Source organism: Acinonyx jubatus, chromosome E2 (assembly GCF_027475565.1).
Source record: "Acinonyx jubatus isolate Ajub_Pintada_27869175 chromosome E2, VMU_Ajub_asm_v1.0, whole genome shotgun sequence".
In the NCBI taxonomy this organism is placed as follows: Eukaryota; Metazoa; Chordata; class Mammalia; order Carnivora; family Felidae; genus Acinonyx; species Acinonyx jubatus.
Window position 1 is genome coordinate 12,211,775 of NC_069396.1, and position 23,614 is coordinate 12,235,388.

Here is a 23,614-nt window from a genome sequence, read left to right on the forward strand (position 1 = left end):
CCTTCCTTGCCTAGGCCTGGCTATCCTTTGCCCACTCTTGAGGCTGTTCCTGCACCTAGTACAGCCAAACCAGCTGAGCACAGCTAGTCCTTACCCCACCCCTAGGCTGATCCTTATCACAAACAAAACCCGAGTTGATTTTCAACATTACACCATCTGTTGTCCTGAGCAAAGGGACCTGAGGCCAGTCCCACAGGCCTCCCACTACCTTCAAACACATACTTCCCAGCGTGAGAGGACCGCCTCCATCTTGGTCTCTCCCCCCCTTTTTTAAAATGTTTATTTTTGAAAGAAGAGTGAGAGCGGAGGAGGGGCAGAGAAAGAGGGAGACACAGAATCTGAAGCAGGCTCCAGGGTCTGAGCTGTCAGCACAGAGCCTGACACGGGGCTTGAGCCCAGGGACTTTGAGATCATGACCTGAGCTAAGCTGGATGCTTAACCGACTGAGCCACTCAGGTGTCTGTCTTTACTATTTTTGTGTGTGTGTGTGTGAACGGTTTCATTGTGTGAACAATGAATGCCAAATACAGGTTTTCATGGAGAACACAGCCTCACACACAGCATACAGCTATGAAAGCTAGAGCTGGAGAACAGCACAGAGCTGTTTGTTATGGAGGAAGAGAACCTGCCTTGTGTTATGGTGTTAACTAATGTTAATTACTTAGCTGCATGATGACTTAGTGTATTGTTTTAGTATAAATGAGGGTTAACTTAGGGACCGAGGGATACATGAGCAATTTTCCATTGGACTTAATGGTAATTATATTCTTGATATAGATTTCTATTCTCCAGGTCCATAAATTAATAAAAATACACACAGGTATACATACATGTAAGGTTTTTAGACCTTTATTTTAAAAACATGGTGTACACACAACCTCCCCCCACCCCCCAATCTGATGTGGAGGCATCTGCTCCTACACATTCTTTTCCATGGAACACCAGCCAGCCATGGCATATTTTGCTGTAGTTTATTCAATCATTCTCTTAGTGATGGTTGTTCACATTTTCTTTTGTCCTTATCAAAAAATACAATATACATTGATAAACATATAATCTTAAGTACTGGCACTTTATTTTTTCTTAGGGCTAGATCCCCAGGAGTGAGACTCCTGGATTAAAGAGTATGTATATATTTTTTAAATGTTTATGTAGAGAGCGAGCACAGGCAGGGAAGGGGCTGAGAGACAGGGAGAGAGAATCCCAAGCAGGCTCCATGCTGTCAGGGTGGAGCCCAATGCGGGGCTCGAATTCACGAACCGTGAGATCATGACCTGAGCAGAAACCTAGAGTCGATGCTTAACCAACTGAGCCACCCAGGTGCCCTGAAGGCTCCGTATATTCCTAATGCTCAGAGACAGAGTCGCAACTTACATTTCTAACAGCAGTGTGTGAGATGAATCTTCTTCCCTGCTTCCTTGCCAGTAGTAGACAAGATGACAATTTGAGAAAGACAAACTTACTGGACTATAGATGTTCTGTGAATCTGTTCAGGAAGTCACTCACATTCATGGGTGGTCACAGCAAGCACATCAATGATACTCAAAAACAAGGAAAAAGGCCGGTTCCCAGTGACAGTTCTAGTGTGTGATTCATGACTGACAGGGAGAGGAACTTGGGAATTTGAAGTCAATAGTAAGATACTTTACCTCTGAGTTAGGCAAGAAGTTTTTTTAGGTTGTTAAACACGTATGGAGAGATCACTGAAAAGTCTAACTTATAAAGTGTGTGTGAACCTTTAAAAGAAAGGCTTAACTTTTACTCAGGTTCCAAAGGGAAATGCTTTTGGCTGATGACAGTGAAACCCAGGGAGTGAAAATGCCTCCTTTACACAGGATGTGGCAAAAATGCATTTTTAAAGTGGGTTGTGCACGTGGACATTTGAAAAAGCACTAAGACATTAATTTTTTTCTCTGAAGTCTCTGAAATGTAACATTTGTGAACCACATACACATCCTACTTTTTGTAAGACAATCCATAAAATATTAAGAGAAACAGGAGAACACAAATAAAAGCACAAGTAGTTTATGGGTTACACAGTATGTTAAAAGACAGGCATCTGTATGTAAACACCCCACTGCAAAGGAACTGCGCACGAGGGACGTGGGCACTCTCTCCAGCCGTGGCGCCTACACTGAGTGACAGCCCACAGTGGTCTTTCACTCCCTAAATCCCCTCTTAATTATCTCTCACTTATATACTGATGGGAATAATGCTTTTAGCAACCTCCGAAGCAAGTTAAACCTTCAACACTGTCTTCTGTTTATTGAAGAGGCAGCTGAAGAACGACGGTCCGACCAACTTCCCTATGCCAGCAAGTAGCAGGAGAAAACATACGCTACACGCTACTAAAACTGTGACCTAGTTCATGTGGAATGCATACTGGGTTGTAAAGGTACTGAAAGACACGTGGTGTTTAGTATGGAAAATCTGACTCATGTCCTAACTATCAGAGGACAAGACTTTCCAACTCCCAGTGACTGTGTTAAATTTGCATGTACAGATGTAAGACAAGATTTGTGTTTTGGGGCATAATCTCATACACAGCCACTCAACTCCCGGGGTATGGTCTGCAGATCCTTTATGCTGCTGCCCAGAATAATTCAAGATTTTAAAAAGCTCACTGTAACAGGACTAAGCATGTCTATTTACAACTGGATGTACGCTTTAGCTGGGCAGCGTATCTAACTTTGGGTATAAGGCTGTTCTTAGGGGATCCTGTTTTTACATGTGTTTTGATTTGATGGATTGTATCCCCCCACCGCCCCGCGTTTCCGCGTTCCTTCAGTACCTTTGTGCGGTCTGCCCCCCACTGGAAGGGTTCGGGTTTTTCCACAGAACAAGCTAGCTGCAGTCTCAGGGCTTTTCCCCCATGTGAACCCTCTGATGGACACTGAGTCGGGACTTCCTGCTGAAGGCCTTCCCACATTCAGAACACTCGTATGGTTTCTCTCCTGTATGGATTCGCAAATGTAATCTCAGGGTTGACCTCTGGCTGAATGTCTTGCCACATTCGGTACATTCGTAGGGTTTCTCTCCCGTGTGAGTTCTCATGTGTATGATCAGTTGTGAGTTCTGGATAAAGGATTTTCCACATTCGCTGCACTCATAGCGTTTCTCCCCCGTGTGAATTTTCTGATGTATAATGAGGTTGGACTTTTTGAAGAAGGTTTTTGCACATTCGTTACACTCATAGGGTCGTTCTCCTGTATGAATTCTCTGGTGGGTAGTAAGTTCAAACTTCTGGGCAAATGTCTTGCCACAGTCACTGCACTCATAGGGCTTCTTCTCCATATGTGCTCTCTGGTGAACGATGAGGTTTGACTGGTGGGTGAAAGCTTTTCCGCATTCAATACATTCAAAGGGTTTCTCCCCCGTATGAATTCTTTGATGTTTAATGAGGTTTGCCTTATGGGAGAAGGTTTTCTTACACACGTTACATTCATAAGGTTTTTCTCCAGTGTGTATTCTCTTGTGACTAATGAGGAGTGACTTAAAGGAGAAAGCCTTGTCACAGTAATTACAAATAAAAGGTTGTACCAAATTTCGTATTTTCTGATGTTTAAAAATGGCTTCTTTAAAGACTTTCCCACTTTTATTATAGTCAGAGTATTGCAACCCATGATGGGTTTTCTCTTGCTTCAGATAGAGGAGTGCTTTTCCAAATCCATTACACTCATCAGCTCTCTTTCTTATATAGCTTCTATTACCATTAAGTAAGTCTGAATTAGACTTCAAGGTTTTTTCGTATAAGTCGTATTTATAGGGTACTTGCCTTAAGGAAACAAAATCTGTGCTCAGATTAAATGTTTTTTCAAAGAGATTACCTCTTTCCTCAATTGGGGTTTGGTTCTTAAAAATGATAAATGGTCTCGCCTGCTCATCTGGGTTGCTGGGGTCCCGCTCCATCTGGTCGTCAGCTTTCCACACCTCTAGGAAAGAGCACACGAGACACGCTGTCAGCCCCTTCCTGCCATGTTAGAGAATGTGAAGTCTCCACCAGTGTTCCATCGTAGGGCTGTCTCTGTGTGTGGGATCCGGGCTTCCAGGATTAAAAAGTCTCCATTGCAAATTTTGCCTAGTTCTTAAGCTTGGAAAGACCAAAAAAGCCTGTGGCAAAAAAAGAATGGAAGCTGACAATGGACTCGAGTAGCACTGCCAGATTACAGAACGACCTTAAAAGGTAAAGTGAAATAAAAACAAAGGGCAGCAGACAGGGCACAAATGACGTAGGCAAGCTGACAAGTCGAGGGATGCAGGAGGTTCAGCGTGTCCTCAGGGACACGGAACAGTCAGCACAGACCAAGAGAACAAGTGGACGAAGATGCGAAGGGAACGGCAAGCAGCCTGGGCAGATCTGAGTTTAGCAACTGCCACTTAGGCTCTGAATTGCTGTGGTCAGACGGGCACTTCCTCTCCACACTCCTAGTCTCTCTCCCCGTTTTTTCTCCTCTGCTCTTGCAAGCCACACACCTTGCTAACAGCAATGCTGCTCACAGGTCTGTAGACATAATCCTCCTGCCAAGATGCAAATCTCTCATGTACAACTTTCGCAAATGGATGACAAGATCCAGAACCCATAGTCTGAAGGAAATGGAAAATAAATCCAAGGGTTCAAGATCCTTGCAACAGAATCATGTGTTTTACTTTTTTCCATTGAAACACCTTATTTTTTTCCTTCTAATGTGTTCAATTTCTTCTCTAAACAGGTCTTGGTGCTGCTGTTATCGGAAGGAATCTTAAGGATCAGACTGACCCAGCCTTGACATTCCTGACTCTGGTGATCTTGCTGGCATTTGTGTCTAGGACAATGCATCACTCTTAGACTAAAGAAGAATCTATTACACCAATTCCATGACCTAAAATATCAAAGTCACCATTCTGGCAAACTGGGAATACGAATGAAAGAGCAGCTAATCACAAAGGTTTAAGACAGGTTAGGTAAATGTCAAGGGTCAAGTGTGAGAGAAAAACATAAAAGTTCAACAAAAAATGTTAAGTAGAGACAGACTGATAGTTGGGGGTAGGATTTTGATATCTGAGGAATCATCTGGTATTGGCCATCTTTAAAGGTTTAAGGATCTGAAAAACTGATTCTTAAAAAATATTTGAAAATAGTTCAACCTATTCATAACCCCTAGGATATTGCGTGCATTGGCTTCTGATGCTCCTTCCCTCTTTTGACATCTTCCCCAGAAAGTTCTGACCTGACCATTCTTACTATGCTATCTACACCTCTTGTTGTTGTTCCAACTTGAAAATCACATCTGACTCGGTAATATCAGAGAACTTCATAATGGAACACAGCTCCTATCTGCTTAGACTTCAGAAATCCCCCAAATACAGAAGGTAGAACGTCAGCATCTCCACTGTCTCTTGGCTTTAACACCTGAAGCTGCAGCCCACAACCACATGGTAGTAATTCAGAAGCTCAGAATTTTTGGTAACTGAGCAAGGACATAAATGCTAGGCCAACACGGAGCTGCACTAAAAGCTGTGCTTACCCACTGAGAGTAAATTGCTGTAATTCTCCAGCATCACGTCCATGTAAAGGATCCGCTGTGAGGGGTCCAGTTGCTCCCATTCCTCCTGAGTGAAGTCCACAGTCACATCGGTGAATGAAACCGATCCCTGAAATGGCATATTACTCAGATGGCTATTCATTCTGAAAATGATCGGCATTTGGCAATGTAGGAAGGATATGTGAAAACTTATTCTTACCTTGTAAAATTTACACAGGACGCCAACTGACATCTTCACTGTTTTCTCATGTTTCCAAAAAATATGTTTATAAATAAAACATTTATGTAGATCCCCTAGATCTCTGGCACTTGCCATATACAACAGGTATCTAAGATTAATAAAATACTGTTTCTCCTCTGAAAATATGTAGAGGAAGATAAATAGGTAAACAAATAGACAGTATTTAATGTTATCTGTACAAAAATGATACTCAGATATTATGTTGGGGGTATCAAGTTTAAAGAGTTAATTAAACCTTTAAATATTTATTTATTTAAAAAAAATTTTTTTTAACATTTAATTTTTGAGACAGAGAAAGACAGAGCATGAATAGGGGAGGGGCAGAGAGAGAGGGAGACACAGAATCTGAAACAGGCTCTGAGCTGTCAGCACAGAGCCCGACGCGGGGCTCAAACCCACGGACTGTGAGATCATGACCTGAGCCGAAACTGGACGCTTAACCGACTGAGCCACCCAGGGGCCCCTAAACGTTTAAATATTTAAAGGCAGCAGATGAACTTCCAATTACAAGGCAAAATGTCAGACGTAAGTAGAGATCTCTCTACCATATCCAAGCCATACCAATGGTGCAAAAGCAAAAATAAACAAATGGAACTATATCAAACCAAAAAGCACCTGCACAGAATGGAAACCACCAACAGAATGAAAAGGCACCCAACTAAATGGATAAAATATTTGCAAATCATCTGATAAAACAATCCAATTAATAAATGGGCAGAATATCTGAACAGACATTTTTCCTAAGAAGACCTACATATGGCCAATGGATTCAAGAGAAGATGCTCAGCACGTCACTAGAGAAATGCCAATCAAAATCACAATGAGATAATACCTCACATCTGTTAGAATGGCTGTTATCAACAAGAGATCACAAATGTTGGTGAGGATATGGAGAGAACGCTGGTGCACTGCTGGTGGAAAGGGAAACTGATACAGCCACTTAGGAACACACTATGAAGGTTCCTCAAAAGATAGAACTATCACATGATCCAACAATGTCACTTCTGGGTATTTATCCACAGAAAATAAAAACACTAACTTGAAAAGATATATGCACACCCACGTTCACTACAGCATTATTTACAATAGCCAAGATAGGGAAACTTAAGCGTCCGATAATAGACAAACAGATAAAGAATATGTGGCATATATACACAACGGAGTATTTCTTAGCCATAAAAGAGAAAATCTGGCCACTTGTGACAACATGAATGGATTTTGAGGACATCATGCTAAGTGCAGTAGACAGATACTGTATCATCTCACCTCTATGTGGAATCTAAAATAAAACACAAAAACCAAAACAACCAGGTTCATGCATACAAAGAACAGATTGGTTGTCAGGGTGGAGAATGAGCTAAATGGGGTAAAAGGGATCAAAAGGTATAAACATCCAGTTTTAAAATAAATACAACATAGGGATGTAATGTACAGTGTGGTAATCACAACAATACCGTATTTCATATTTGAAAGCTGCTAAGAGAACAGATCTTAAAAGTTCTCATTACAGTAAAAAAAAAAAAAAATTATATATGGTGATGGATGTTTACCAGACTTATTCTGATCATTTAGCAATATATAGAAATAGCAAATAACGTGGTACACATGAAACTAATAATGCTATATGTCATTCTATCTCCATAAAAAATTAAAAATCAGGGGTGCCTGGGTGGCTCAGCCGGCTAAGCGTCTGACTTCGGCTCAGGTCATGATCTCACAGTTTGTGGTTCAAGCCCCATGTCAGGCTCTGTGCTGACAGCTCGGAGCCTGGAACCTGCTTCTGATTCTGTGTCTTCCTCTCTCTCTCTGCCCCTCCCCAACTCATGCTCTCTCTCTGCCTCTCGAAAAGAAAAATGTTAAAAAAAAATTAAAAATCAATAAAAAAGAATGTTCACAGTTAAATTTTACATAGGACCCCAGAGCCAGAAAAACAAATGCTCATCAAGAGATGGATTTCTTATGGTATACTAAAATAATCGAGTCTTATAAAGCAATAAAAATGAACTAGTTCCAGCTACACAGTGAGGATTTCACAAGAGCTTCAAGAATCCTGGCTATTTTCTACTTCTTGGCCTGAATGACAACTACATGGATTTATTTATCTATACCCAATGGGCCAAATGATAGATGCAATAAGAACTTTTGTATGGCTGCCAGACCAACAGGGGGATAAACCTGTGGCACATTACTTGGACTCAAGTTATAATAATTTAGAAATGACTCTACCATCAAATATGAAAATTTTCTGTATTTCTTCTCATTTTCCATACTCCATACAAACAAAAAACTCAAAAACTTGTTGATGAAACACAGTCATATACCATAGCATTAAAAGGGATGTCAAGCATGACCAACTTCAAAAACTTTTGCCAAAACAGTATATAGTTTCCATCTGGAAGGAATGTGGTATTCTGGCTAGAAAGCCTATGGTCATGAATAGAGGTAGAGCTAGCATATTTGACATCTAAACAGACCATTTTTTAATACCCCTTCCTCAACTCTTCAAACTGTTAGATCCTCCTTGACTTACGATGGTTACATCCTGATTAACCCATTGTAATATGAAAATATAAGTCAAAAATGTATTTTTTTAACGTTTACCTTGATTAGACGTGGTTATTCATTACCTCCTGAAAACTGATAAACTAACCACTAGCCCAGCATTCAACACCAAATTTCTTTTCCATCCCTCTTTCCCATGGCTTTCCTAAGCAAAGGTCTTCCCAGTAAGGTCACATCTTACATCACACTTAGATGTGATCCTTCCTTATTGTGAGTTCCTGCTCAGTTTTAAACCCTGGAGTATTTTGTTTGTATCTCTTGCGGCAATCATTTTGCTTTCTTTTGTTAAAAGTGTCTTGTTCCTTCCACTCTCCCCTCTAGATGTTAGATTTTTTAGCATTTTCCAAAACAACTCTCCTTAGACCACAGAAGAGCATTAACCCCAAGAAGAACAAATACAATCACATTATGTACATCATCACAAAACTGTTAAAAATCCCAAAAGAAAAAGGAGGCACCGCCTAATAGAGCACATAAAACTGTTAGCTGATTTTTCAACAGAAACAATGTAAGCCACTAAACAACAGAGTATCTTCAAAGTACTGAAAACGCTAGAATATGAGTTGGCAAACTTTCTACAACGGGCCAAGTAGTAAATATTTTAGATTCCGCAGGCCACATGTAGTCTCAACTACAACCAATCAAGTCTGCCACTGCACCGTGAAAGCAGGCACAGGAAATACGCAAACAAATAGGCATGGCTATGTTCCAAAAAAGCCTGATTCCCGGACAATGAAATGTGAAATTCATATAATTCTCACATCGTGAAATACTATTCTTTTGATTTTTTTCATAGCCATTAAAAAAATGTAAAAACCACTCTTAGCTGTGAGCCATATAAAAGGAAGGCAGAATGCCATCTGGCTCATGGACATAGTTTAGCGGCCTGATCTAAAATGACAACTACTGCATAGTAAATGTCACATAAGTGCTAGCTTTTTTTACTGCTGTAAAATGATGTGAATATAAAGAAGACAAACATAGCAAGAATCAGTTGGACGTAAAAAGCATCAGGGAGCAAATAAGTCAGCAAAATAAGTTATTAAAAAACGTATATATGGGATGTGGGAAGGAGGTATTAAATAATTAGTTGAAACTAATTTTTGGATGCCAGAAACCTGGGAGTTGTGACACAGGCAAAGTATTGTGTTTGGAAGGAAAATATAAATCGTGATTAGCTTTTTAAGTTTTGTTTAAAATATAAGCTAAAAAAGAGTAAGTTAAACCTTTAAAAGAAATATAAAAATATATTTTGACACACCAGTAGAGGAAGAAAAATGCTCAAAGTGACAAGGAGAAGAAAACCAGTAATAAAATAAAATAGAATAAACATTTAATAAAAGGTCAAGACAAGTCTTTAAAAAAAAAAGACTTCGGATGAGTCTTCAAAAAAAAAAAAAGATGCAAACTTAAATAACAAAGCCTTAAAAGGTACAGAAAAGCTAGCACAGGAACATTAATAATTCATTAAAAAACTTAGTGAAAACAGAATTCCAAGAATATGTATAAATCATGACCCCAAATTCTGTCAATTCTATTTAATGTGTAAAAAATATGAAAAGAAGTGGACAGACCTGCACAAAACTTACATTATTGGCCACCTCTAAAGTGAGGAAACAATCTTTAATGGTCAACAGGATTTTAGCATTGAATAAGGTGACTTAATGCCAGGAGTGGGAGCCTGCTAAGGGAGGTCACAACCATGATGGTGAGAAAGCGTAAGAGACACAATTCATGTGTGAATTGTGTAACATAACAACCTTCAATACACATAGCGTATGGAAGCAAATAAGCCAAGATGTTCAGTCTTGACTTGGATACTGTAATAGGTTGACAATTATTAGGCTGGACCATACTGAAATTGCTGACAGGCAACTGTTGTACATACAAACATTGCTATTTCATATAGCTCAGCCTAATCCATTTTCATTTGTATTTCTCTGCATTTTCACACTTCACAAAATCAAACCAAAAAAAGGTGAGAAGAACTATCTTAGGAACTGTCATGCAAACATGAATTAAAACACAAATCATCAGAAAAAAATGAAAACAGTGGATACAAAGAGCAAATTCTACAAGTTTCAGGAGACAACTAAAAGGTCACGTTCTGATAGGTAGAAAGGCCTTTGTACTTCATGACTACAACACTAAAAAGCGATCACTTCAAAATTCTGAGAAAGGAAAACAACAATAAAAGCTGGACAAATACATGTAACAACTTGCAGGTATTAGCAACCACTGCACAGCTACAATTACTGAAAGAACAGCAAACATGACGTGAGGCCCACATTACCAATGATGATAAAAATGCTGCAAGAAAAGAATATATCAATCTTGAATTCTATATACAGCATAAATGTCCCTAAAGGTAATTTTTAACAGTACCACAGAAAAATAGAACTGAAGCAGCAAGTGGCACCATTGCTACATTGAAAAAATAAAAATTAGCATTTGGGTCTGCAAAGCAACTGAGATTTGGGGGCAAAGTAATGAACGTAAAGAAGGCATAGAGAAGGGGGTCTAAAATTCTGCATAAAAATTCACCTCAGATCTTTGGGTGGTTCCTAATATGTGCAAGTAGGAAGGAAAGCCTCTAGGAGAATTAGTAGAGGGCAACAATTTTGTTCTGCCAGACAGTTAAATTACTGGCAAAACAAAACGTAACATTCTTCAGAGTGGAAGTGTGTGTCATACACGTCTACCATACAAAAATTACTAGACATGTGAAAAACCAAAATAGCACAATAAAACAATAAACAAGAGATCAACAGTCAAAAGCATATATAGAGATAATCCGTAGGTTAGAGTTAGTACACAAGACTTCAGATTAACTGTAAAGTAATATGTTAAAGAATACAGAGAGGGGCGCCTGGCTGGCTCAGTCAGTAGAGTGTAACTCTTGATCTTGGGGTTGTGAGTTTACGTAAGAGGAAAAAAAGTACAGAGAAAAAGATGGATAATGTAGATGAAATATGGGAATATTTCAACAAAGAACTGGAATCTACAAAAGGGAAGCATATGAACATTACAGAACTGCAAAAATCGTTTTCAACTAAAGTTTAAAACACACTGTATAGACTTAATAACAGATTAGATTCAGCAGAAGAAGTGTGCACTCGAAGGCAGGCCAATAAGAAAATATCCAAACTAAAGCAGAGAGAAAAAAATGGGGGAAAAGTCAAAACATAAGAAATGTGAAGTATGGCCCAAAAGTCTAATGTACTATTGCTTAAAATGCTAAAAACAAAAATATATAACGTGTAGTCTCACAGGTGGAGGAAAAAAATGGGACAGAAGCAATATTTGAGATATAACAGCTAAGAATTTTCCCCAATATGGTAAACAGCATCAACCACAAATCTAAGAAACTTAACAAAGCCCAAGCAGAATAAATGTAAAGACAAGTATACCTAAACACATCACACTCGAACTGGTGAGCGCCAGAAAAAAACAGAGTATCTTGCAAGTGGCCAAAAGAAAAAGATTCCTTTCCTTCATGGAAAAACAATAAAAGTGAAGACTCATTTCTTAACAGAAACCACAGAAGTGAGATAAAAACAGAACGTCATCTTTAACATACTTACGGAAGAAAGAAGCCCTAGAATTCTATCCCCAGGAAAAACATTTTTCAAAACAAAGGTCAAAAGGCGTATAGAGACAAATAAAAGCTGCAAGAATTCACCGCAATATACTGTATACTGTTCTTGGACCATATTGAGGTGGTATAACATTAATTCAAGGTGATTAGTATATAAGCTATAATCCCTACAGAAGCCACTTAAAAAATACACCACCTCATCATAAAAAGGGAGATGTGGCTATATTTATATTACCAGAGATAAAGAGTATTCCAAAATGACAGAAGGGTAAGTCCGCCAGGAAGACAGAACAATCATAAATGTGCATGTGCTCAACACAGCTTCAAATTACATTAAGCAAAAACTGACAGAACCAGAGCAACGGATGGACAAATCCACATTGATACTATCCATCAAGGAAGTATCACAATGGAATGAAGATATTTTCAGAAACGTAAAGCCTAAAAAAATGCTCTCCCATAGCCTTTCTTAAGAAGATACTAAAAAATGTACACCAATAAAACAACAGTGACCCCAAGAAAGACAAAGACGTGGGAAGAGGCAAACAAAAGATCGATACCAGAGCTGAAGGAAATCCCCAGGAGTCTGAAAGAGACTGCAGGGTGGCAGGGATGTCTACTGATACCAAACTGCTTGTCGTACATGGGAACAGTGCAACTCAAAAGCAGGCATTTTGAGGCCCGTCATACACAAAAAGCCTACTGCCACTGTACCACCTTTTTAACCCGAGGGCAGAATGCCTGGGTGAGCCTGGCCCAGTTTCTTATTTGCACTCAGTCTGACTTGTTTTCAACGTGTGCTGGTGACATCTCCTACTTCTACCTTCCACACCAGGCTACCCTGCATCAGACGACACTCCACCTTACAAAAGCGTCCTGCTTTGATGGACTCCTGACAGTTGGCAGTTACCACTAGGCTAAGAAGCAGCGAATACAGGCAACCACCTGGTTTAATTCTATTTCTACCAGACATTCAATACCTGATTCACGCTTTGACCCTGCCAGATAGCCCAACCATGTGAGCCCTATGTTTTCCTATGTTTCTCATGACCTTGCCAATGACTTCTCCAAATGGAATTTTTGGAAATTCTCAGAAAAGCTGAAGCCAGACTGACTCAGAGACTGTATTCAGCTCATCTTCTCCTAGAAACCTTTATCCAATACCAGCAAAATTGCAGGACACGACCAGACTTATGCTTATTGGATAACTTTTGACACACTGCTTCCCCAGTAAGGCTGTATCATTTTAGACTATCACCGATAATGCATGCGTGGTTTCATCTCTCTTTGGTTAATACTGGCTAATAAAACTTTAAAATAAACAGCGATTAAAACAGAACAAAACAAAACCCAAGTCTTGACAAAAGGGAACATGGGTGCATATAAGGACATCTTAAATCTTAGGGTCTGGAAGCAAAAGAAAAAAGAACTCCACCAATCAGAAAGAAAATTATGCAACACAAGGCAATATAAACTCCAGTTACAGTTTCTCAAAACTAAATTTTATGTTGATGAGGCATATATGTAGATAAGTGGTAAAATCTTTAAGAAAAGCAGGGGAGGGGCACCTAGGTGGCTCAGTCAGTTAAGCATCCGACTGTTAATTTTGGCTCAGGTCACAATCTCACAGTGTGTGGGATCGAGCCCCACATCAGTCTCTGTGCTATCAGCACAGAGTCTCTCTCTCTCTGCCCCTCCCCTGCTTGCTCTCTCTCAAAATAAATAAACTTTAAAAAAAAAAGAAAAGAAAGAGGGGCGCCTGGGTGGCTCAGTTGGTTGAACATCTGACTTTGGCTCAGGTCATGATCTTACGGTCTGTAGGTTCGAGCCCCACATCAGGCTCTGTGACAGCTCAGAACCTGGGGTCTGCTTCTGATTCTGTGTCTCTCTCTCTCTCTGCCCCTCCCCCACCCATACTCTCTCAAAAATGAATAAAAAAACATTTTAAAAAAATTAAAAAAAAAGAAAAGCAGGGGAGTAACTGACAAAAATGTCAAGATAGAGGATACCTACTAGGATGATTCAATGGGAGAATGTATCATCAAGAACAGAGAATGTTCTAATTTTTTTTAAATGTTTCTTTACTTTTGAGACACAGACAGACAATGTGAGCAGTAGAGGGCAGAGAGAGGGAGACACAGAATCCAAAGTAGGCTCCAGGCTCTGAGCTGTTAGTACAGAGCCTGATGCAGGGCTTGAACTCACGAACCACAAGATCATGACCTGAGCCAAAGTGAAACGCTTAACGACTGAGCCACCCAGGCGCCCCGAGAATGTTCTAGTTCTTAACTTGGGTAAGGTACATGGGTGCCCATTTTCTTATTATTCTTTAATGCACACATATTTGTTATATATATTCTTATGATGCACATAAAAGTATTACAATGCTTTATATACTCTCTGTTCATTACACAATAAAATAATAAGGAAACTCTAAGTTTTTTTATGGAAAGACTTCAGATATGTTACTGAGTGATAAAAATACAAAATTGAGAGAATGAAAAAACAAGGCACAGATGGGGAGAAAATCTTTGCAAAACACATACCTGATAAAGGATTGGTATCCAAAATATATATAAGAATTCTTAAAAATCAACAATATGAAAACAACCTGATTTAAAAATGGATTAAAGACCTTACTACACACCTCATCAGTGAAAACACAGAGATGGAAAATAAACATATGAAAAGATACTCAACATCGTGTCATTAAGGAACTATAAATTACAATGAAATACTGCTGCACACCTATGAGAATGGCCAGAATCGACCACACCGACAGCACCAAACGCTGGCAAGGATGTGGAGCAGCAGAACTCTCACTCACTGCCCGTGCGGGTGCCACATGGCACAGCCACCCTGAAAGACATTTTGGCAGTGTCTCACAAAACCAAACCTACTCCTACCATACGATCTAGCAGTTACGCTCCTTAGTACCTACCCAAATAAGTGATTTTATCTGCACACAAAACCCTGCACGTGAATGTTTGTAGCAGCTTTATCCATAATTGTCAAAACTCGGAAGCAGCCATTCAATAGGTGAGTGGATAAATAAATGGTGGTACATCCACACAACAGAATATTATTCAATGGTAAAAAAAGATGAGCTATCAAGCCATGAAATGATATATAAGAACCTCAAATGCATATTTCTAAGTGAAAAAAACTAATGGTTACACACTGTATGACTCCAGCTATATGACATTCTGGAAAAGGCAAACCTATGCAAACAGTTAAAATGATCACCAATTTCTAGGGGCTCAGGGAGGTGGGGGCTGAGGGGGTGGGGCGGGAAGGATGAATAGATGAGGCACAGGGGATTTTTAGAGCAGGAAACTATAATGTATGAAACTTCAATGGTGGGTACGTGTCATTATGTATTTGTCAAAATCCACAGAACATACAACACCAAGAATAAAACCTAATGTAAGCTACAGATTTTAAAGGGTTCATATCGGCTCATGAACAGTAGCAGGTGTACCACATTAATGCAAGATGTTAATAACAGGGTAAGCTGTGTGTGTGGAAGGAATGAAGGAATACACAAAAACCCTGTACTTTTCACTCACATCTTCTATAAACTCAAACTGCTCTAAAAAATGAAGTCTATTAATTAAAAACAAAACACATATAAACAAATCAGCATGATTAATATGCTTCGTATAATAACCTGTATTTGTACTCATGTAAATATGTACATATAAACTCTGAAAAGCTACTCAAGTGGGGAGTCTGGGTGACTCAGTTGGTTAAGCGTCTGACTTCAGCTCAGGTCATGATCTCACAGTTTGTGAGTTCGAGTCCCACATCAGGCTCTGTGCTGACAGTGCAGATCCTGCTTCGGATCTTATGTCTTCCTCTCTCTGTCTCTTCCCAGCTCGTACGCACGGGCACGCACGCACACACTCTCTCTCTCAAAAATAAACAAACATTAAAAAAATAATAAAAAGTCTGGGGCGCCTGGGTGGCCCAGTCAGTTGAGCGTCTGACTTCGGCTCAGGTCATGATCTCACAGTTCGTGAGTTCGAGCCCTGCGTCAGGCTCTGTGCTGACAGCTCAGAGCCTGGAGCCTACTTCAGATTCTTTGTCTCCCTCTCCCTTGGCTCCTCCCCTGCTCACATGCTGTCTCTCTCTTTCTCAAAAACAAATAAAGATTAAAAAATAATTTTAAAAAATAATAAAAAGTAAATAAAAAAGAAAGCTACTCATGAAAGTAATGACAGTAAAGCTACTCATGAAAGCTACTCATGAAAGTAATGGTATTGTGGAGGTCTGGGGGGAGAATTTAAATACACACCCAGATATTTACTGAGTTTTTTGGCATCCTGCTAATTTGACTGAAAAAATAAGATACACACAAAATCCTGCATTTGCAGTGAAGAATGCTATACAAAATAACCGGAGTCAAACTGATAAACCCATGGTTTCTGGGGATGTTGTCCAAAACACCATCTGTATGAAGGTCCATAAAATTTACTCAGACCTGATATCAGAGAACGAAGGAGATGCCACTCATAATCAATTCAAGACAATTAACTTGGTTTGCTTTTTGGCTGCTGGTATTGATCAATTATTCTTACTACATTTTCCTTAAGTTTTGCTCATCTCTGCCTTTATGTTTCATTTTCTGGGTCCTTATAAACTTCCTCAAATGCACTGAAAAAACAAAACTAGGAAAAACAATCAACTCACCTGGGATTTGTTCATTTTTTGTAGTTTTGGGGTAAAGGCTGAGAACTATGAAGGCTGAACTGAAAGAAAAAGGAAGATACTGTTATTAATGATGTGACCTGCTTTGGAACTCCTACAATGACTTATTTACAAATCCTTACACATCATTTGGGAAAACACCACCTACTGGGAGAGTCCCTTGCCCTCTTCAGAAGGGACCTAAACAATCATGGTGGCAACACTTACCTTCAATCAAACATTATGAGACACCAGAAAAGGCCAAACTAAGACAACCCACTATCAAGAGACAAAGCAATCAACACAAACTTCAACTGATGATTATCAGACAGGGAATTTAAAATAACTATGATTCATATTTTAGAAGCTTTAATGGAAAAGGCGGACAACATAAATAAATGGGAAATTTCAGAAAAGATGAAAACTGCAAGAAAAAATCAAATGGAAAAGAAAGCAAGAAATTACCCAAAATGAAACATAAAAACAAAGTAGAATGAAAAATTAAATAAATAGAGAATCCAAAGACTATAGTTCAATATCAAATGGCCTAACAAACATGCCATTGGAATCCCAAAAAGACAATCAAGAATGGGACAGAAGAGGTATTTGAAGACATAATGACTGAGGATTTTTAAAAAATAATGATATCAAACTATAGCTCTAAGAAACTCAAATAGTTTATCTAAACTGAATAAATACCAAACCAAACAAATATGTAAGACATCATATTCAAACCACTGAAAACCAAGGTTAAATAAAAAGTCTGGAAAGTAGCCAGAGGGAAAAATGACATATTATATAGAGGAACTACATAAAGAATCACAGTCAATTTCTCATCAAAAACTATACAAGCCAGAAGACAATGCAGTGACATCTTTAAAGTATGTATGTATGTATGTATTTAATTTATTTTTGAGAGTGTGTCATAGCAAGAGCAGAGGAGGGACAGGGAGAGAGGAAGACAGATAATGCCAAGCAGGCTCCATGCTGTCAGTGCAGAGCCCAGTGCAGGGCTCAAACTCATGATCTGTGAGATCACGACCTGAGCCAAAATCAAGAGTTGGCCACTCAAATGACTGAGCCACCGAGGCACCCCATTTTTTATTAATTTTTTTAAGTTTATTTCTTTATTTTGAGAGAGAGAGAGAGAGAGAGAGAGAGAGAGAGAGAGAGAGAGAGAACAAGCAGGGAAGGGCCAGAAAGAATTCCAAGTAGCCTCTTCACTGTCATCAGAGAGCCCAATGCAGGACTTGAGCTCACAAACTGCGACCATAACCTGAGCCGAAATCAAGAGTCAGACACTTAACCAACTGAGCCACCCAGGTGCCCCTGAAGTACTTAAAAAAAAAAAAAAAAAAAAAGTGGGGCAACTATCAACCCAGTATTCTATACCCAGCAAACATATCCTTCAAAAAATGAAAGTGAAATCAAAACTTTTTGAACAAAAACAGAGAATTCATTACCAGTGGACTTGTACTAGAAGAAATATTTAAAGTAGTTTTTCAGGTAGAAGGAATATGATACTAGACAAAAACCTGGATCTACACAAGAAATAAAGATCTATGGGAATGCTTAAAATAAAGATGACTCTAAAGAAAACCTTCTTACTTTTAATCACTCTAAAAGACAAATGATTGTCAAAAAATAGCCCGTAAGTTTTGTGGGCTTACGGCATATGTAAAACTACAACATATGATAGTACAAAAGATGGGATGATGAAATTGGAGAGTATATTATTATAAAGATCTTATATTACACATAAAGCAGTAAAATATTACTTAAAGGTCCACTGTGATTAACTCCAGATTTGTATTGTAAATGCCAGGGCAACAACAAAAAAAATTTTTAAAGGGGTATAAATGATAAGCCAATAGTGGAGGAAAACAATGAAATCATAAAAGTACCAACTAATACAAAAGTAGTTGGAAAAAGAGTTAAATACGAATGAAGACCAACCAGGACAAGTAGAAAAAAAAACTAGCAAGATGGTAGATTTTAATTGAACCATCTTTTTTTTTTTTTTTTTTTTAATGTTTATTTACTTTTGAGAGAGACAGAATGCAAGTGGGTTAGGGGCAGAGAGGGAGGGAGACACAGATCTGAAGCAGGATCTAGGCTCCGAGCTGTCAGCACAGAGCCTGATGCTGGGCTCGAACTCATGAGCTGTGAGATCATGACCTGAGCCGAAGTTGGCAGCTCAACCGACTGAGCCACCCAGGGGTCCCATAATTGAACCATCTTAATAACTGGTATAAATACAGCAATTAAATGATAGAGGTTGTCAAACTGGATAAAAAAAAGGAAGGCCAACTGCTTTTAACTGTTTATAAGCGGGTTTGTTTGAAATATAAAAACATAGCTAGATCAAAAGTAAAGGGATGAAAAAAAAGATATGCCTTGCAAACACTAACCAAAATAGAGTGATTATATTAATATCAAAGTAAACTTCAGAATAATATTACCAGAAATAGAGTGATATTACATAATGTCACTGTGATAAACAACACCTGGTGAATGTGTCAAACGGCCAGAAGGCATAACAATCCTAAATGTATATGTACCTAACAAAAGCATTTCAAAATACAATAAGCAAAAATTGACAGAACTGAAAGAAAAAAAAAAACAGATAAATTCACAATTATAGTTGGAGACATCAATACTCTTTTCTCAGTGACAAAACAGGTAGATAGAAAACCAGTAAGGATATAGAAGAATGGAACCACGCTATCAACCACCCTGACTCATTTTGTATTTACAGAAGACTCCACCACCAGCAGCACAATAGTCATTAAATTATATATTAAAAATTCCCAAGATAGATCATATTCTTGGCCACAAAACAAACCTTTCATTCTAAAGTGAAATTTGTAACAAAGTGTATTCTTTGATGAAAATAGACTTAAACTAGAAATCAATTACTAGAAAGAGATCTGTTAATTCCTTCTTTCCAAATACTTGGAAATTAAACAACAAATTTCTAAATAACCAAGGGTTGAAAAAGGAAGTCACAAGTTTAAAAAACCCATAGAACTGAATAGAAATGAAAGCACAACATACCAAAATTTGAGGGATATAACTAAAGTAGTATTATGGCATTAAATTATTACCTATATTAACTGTAACTACAAACAGTTATAGCATTAAACTGTTTTAGAAAAGAAAGATTGTAATCAATTACCACAGTTTACACCTTAAGAAAGCAGAAAAAAAATTAATTAGTTAAACCCAAATCAAGCATAAGGAACTAATAAAGTTAAGCACAGAAATCCATAAAACTCAAAACAGGGGGGTACCTGGCTGGTTCAGCAGGTTGAGCATCTGACTCTTGATTTCAGCTCAGGTCATGATCTCACAATTTGTGAGTTTGAGCCCTACTTGGGGCTCTGCGCTGACAGGGTGGAGCCTGTTGGGATTCTCTCTCTCCCCCACCCCAACCATGCACTCTCATACTCTCTCAAGATAAACAAATAAACATTTAAAAAATCCCTCAAAACAGAAAAACAATGGAGAAATTCCATAAAACCAAAACCTGGTTATTTGAAAAGATCAATAATATTGATAAACCTCTAGCTATACTGACCAAAAGGGAAAAAAAAAAGGAGGGCATTAATTACCATTATCAAAAATGATGGAGGAGACACTACTACAGATGCTACAGATATTAAAGAGTTATTCTTTAATAATAAAAATAGAGGGACACCCAGGTGGCTCAGTCGGTTAAGCCTGGTGTCGGACCTGATTGTGGCTCAGGTCATGATCTCACAGTTAGTGTGGGTTAGTGAGTTCAAGTCCTGTGTCTGGCTCTGTGCTGACAGGGCAGAGCCTGGGTAGGATTTCTCTTTCTCTCTCTCTCTCTGCCCCTCCCCTGCTCATGCTGTCTCTGTCTCTCTCAAAATAAATAAACTTAAAAACATTTTTTTAAATAATAGATAACCATTAGCTATGCTAATTAAGGAGACAAAAACAAAAAGGGGGAGAAATCCCAAATATACAAAATAAGAACAGTGGAAAATATCAACAAATACAAGAGAAAAAAATATGAAATGATGGAAAAATGATTTCATTTTCAACAATACACTACATAAGGATAAAGAAAAATGATAACCTTTTTTTTAAATGACAAACTTCTGTAAAGATGATAAAGCGCACTTAAGAGGGACAAAACAAAACCGGGCTTGAACACTGGGATGGCGTACAATATGATCCAACATCATAAAGGTGTCCATTCTTCCTAATTAAATGCAGCCATTAATCGGATCATAATAAAAGTATTGGCAGATTTTTAATGCAAATAATTCTAAAGTACCAGTGGAAATCATAAATCAACTTGCGTAATCTCAAAGTGGTAAAAGGCTTCTGAGCGCCATAAAAGAGCAGAGCAGTAAATTCAACTACAAATTAATTCAAAACGCCTGCAAGGCAAAACTATCAGGGAACAAAATCAAAAGGAAAATGAAAAAACATGTGCCACTTACACAAAATACCGGGAGGCTCGGGTACTCCACCCATCTGAGCCTCCGGTTTTTCCTTCAGTTGCAACTGAGATACTAGCGACGTCACAGGCTAGGTGTGAGGATTAGAGGAACACTTAGCCGAAAAGGCTTTCGCAAAGAGGTCGGAGGTCTCCTCTGGTACGCCGCATGCATCAGAAAACTTGCTGGGGCTTTCATTCCTCCCTCCACCAGGTGATGCTCGGGCACTCAGCACGCGGCTTCCGGGCGCCGCCAGGTGTGTGCGGCCCCGCCCCCGGCCTCGCCCCGCGCCCGCGGGGCCTGGTCACGCGCGCACCCGCCCGGGCTTCCGGACTCGCTCCCGCGCGACAGGAGACGCTGGCGGCCGGTCGGAGGCGCTTCTCCTGACAAAGGGAGGAAGGCGAGCCCTCGCCGCCGCCCTCCCTCCCCGCCGTCCCCGCCCCCGCACGTCCGGCCAGGCGGGCCCCGCCAGCCCCGTGCAGAGGACGGCGCGGGGCGGCCCCGGACACCGCCCCGAGGGTCACCGACGTCTGCAAGTCGCTGAAGTTTGGGCTCCCACCCTGCGCGGACAGGAGCCCATCCCTCATCTCCTTCTCCGCGGCCCCCAACCCTCGCGTAGCTGCATGGCAGCCCCCCCTCATACCTGGAGGGGCACAGCCTCCACTTGTGGCTCAGTGCCAAGCCAGGTCACGGCGCCGGTCAGCGAAGATGCGCGGAGACCGGGGCCCTGTCACCCACTCGCGGCAGGAGGTGGGGGAAGGGCAGCCACCGGCGCGCTCGCAGCACTGCACATGCGCAGATGCAAGGGCTGCTAGCCGTCCCAGGGTCCTCTGAGGGGTGGTTCATCCAACCTCGGGACTACACTTCCCATAAGTCTTTGGGGCCCCGCTGTAGGGACTCTCTGGAAAGTCTTCATTTAGTTGAGCGGGTGGCAGGAGGCTAAAATAATCCCTGGCCTGGACTGTCCATTTACCGCAGCAAGGGTTATGGATTACAACCACCTCTTCCCAGATTATAAAAACCAAACCTGACTTGGAAAGATTACTTAGGTAATCCATGATAATGTATTTAAATTAGAAAATATGTATAAAATAAAAGCAAGTATCTAATTTCTCAAAGATAACCGTATGTAACATTAAGTGCATACGTTTCTCACTTTTTAAAAATCTAATTAACCATGGGGCGCCTGGGTGGCTTAGTCCGTTAAACGTCAGACTTCAGCTCAGGTCATGATCTCAAGGCCTGTGAGTTCGAGCCCCGCGTTGGGCTCTGTGCTGTCAGTTCAGAACCTGGAGCCTTCTTCGGATTGTGTGTCTCCCTCTCTCTCTACCCTTCCCCCACTTACGCTCTGTCTCTCAAGATGTGAATAAACGTTAAAAATATTTTTAAAAAATAAAATAAAATTGATCAGAGGCGCTTGCGGAGCACGTGACTCTTGATCTCGGGGTTAAAGGCTTGAGCCCCTTGTTGGACGTAAAGATTACTTAAAAATAAAATCTTAAAAAATAAAATTTACCCTAAAGATATCATGTGCTGTAACTAGCTTATTTTTTAATTTAAAAATTTTGTTTTAATTTAAGAGAGAGAGAGAGAGAGTGTGTGTGTGTGTGTGTGTGTGTGTGTGTGTGTGTGTGTGTCTGCGCACGCGCGTGTGTGGGCACACGAGCAAGCAGGGGAGGGGCAAGCAGGGGAGGGGCAGAGAGGGAGAGAAAGAGAATCCCAAGCAGTCTGCACTGTTAGCGTGGAGCTTGACACAGACTCCAACTCATGAATGTGAAATCATGATCCGAGCCAACATCAAGAGTCAGAAGTTTAAATGACTGTGCCACCCAGGTGCCCCAACTTTTTTCTTTATTTTTAAAAGCAGTTTTATGTTCACAGCAAAATTTGAGGAAAAATTTCATATACCACCTGCCCCTGCATATACATGGGCTCATCCACTATCAATATTCCCGCCCAGAGTGGTACATTTGTTATAAGGAAATGTACATTGACACATCACCCAAAGTCTATATAGTTTACATTAGGATTTACTCTAATATATAATGACATGTATACACCACCATACATCCCTCCTCCCACTCCCTGAGCCCCTGGAAAACACTGATATTTTTAGGTATGCATAATTTAGAATAGTTGGAATCATATAGTATGTACCTTTTCAGATTAGCTTCTTTCACTTAGAAATATGCATGAGAGGGGCCCCTGGGTGGCTCGGTCAGTTGAGCGTCTGACTTCAGCTTGGTCACGATCTCACGGTTTGTGAGTTTGAGCCCCGCATCAGGCTCTATGCTGACAGCTCGGAACCTGGAGACTGCTTCAGATTCTGTGTCTCCCTCTCTCTTTCTGACCCTCCTCTGCTCCCATTCTGTATTTCCCTCTCTCTCAAAAATAAATCAACATTAAAAAAAAAAGAAATATGTATTAGGTGGGACACCTGGGTGACTCAGATGGTTGAGCATCCAACTTGGGCTCAGGTCATGATCTTGTGGTCCGTGAGTTCGAGCCCCACAATGGTCTCTGTGCTGAC

The 23,614-nt window shown here is 40.0% G+C and overlaps 1 protein-coding gene across 3 annotated transcripts; it reads right to left on the minus strand.

Annotated features, from left to right (window-relative positions):
* Nucleotides 1-833: 833 nt before the first annotated feature.
* On the minus strand, nt 834-21,887 carry ZFP1 (ZFP1 zinc finger protein). 3 transcript variants are annotated; one of them, XM_053210010.1, is made up of 5 exons: nt 21,728-21,887; nt 21,088-21,467; nt 16,616-16,674; nt 5,505-5,631; nt 834-3,932 (listed from the first exon to the last, which is right to left on the minus strand). In XM_053210010.1, the coding sequence occupies exons 3-5, from the start codon at nt 16,628-16,630 to the stop codon at nt 2,857-2,859; spliced, it is 1,218 nt and encodes a 405-aa protein (XP_053065985.1). In that variant the 5' UTR covers nt 16,631-16,674; nt 21,088-21,467; nt 21,728-21,887; the 3' UTR covers nt 834-2,856. The 3 variants fall into 3 exon arrangements, with proteins under 3 accessions (XP_053065985.1, XP_026932024.1, XP_053065984.1); XM_027076223.2 differs by lacking the exon at nt 21,088-21,467; XM_053210009.1 differs by lacking the exons at nt 16,616-16,674; nt 21,088-21,467; nt 21,728-21,887 and having other exon boundaries at nt 5,505-5,838.
* Nucleotides 21,888-23,614: the final 1,727 nt, after the last annotated feature.

Bases quoted from the DNA above. Each gene is read 5' to 3' on its own strand.
- ZFP1 (XM_053210009.1), bottom strand. From the start codon at position 5,838: ATGGCAAGTGCCAGAGATCTAGGGGATCTACATAAATGTTTTATTTAT. The intron at 3,933-5,504 runs GTAAGCACAGCT...GCTCTTTCCTAG, and splicing joins CAGCAATTTACTCTCAGTGG to AGGTGTGGAAAGCTGACGAC.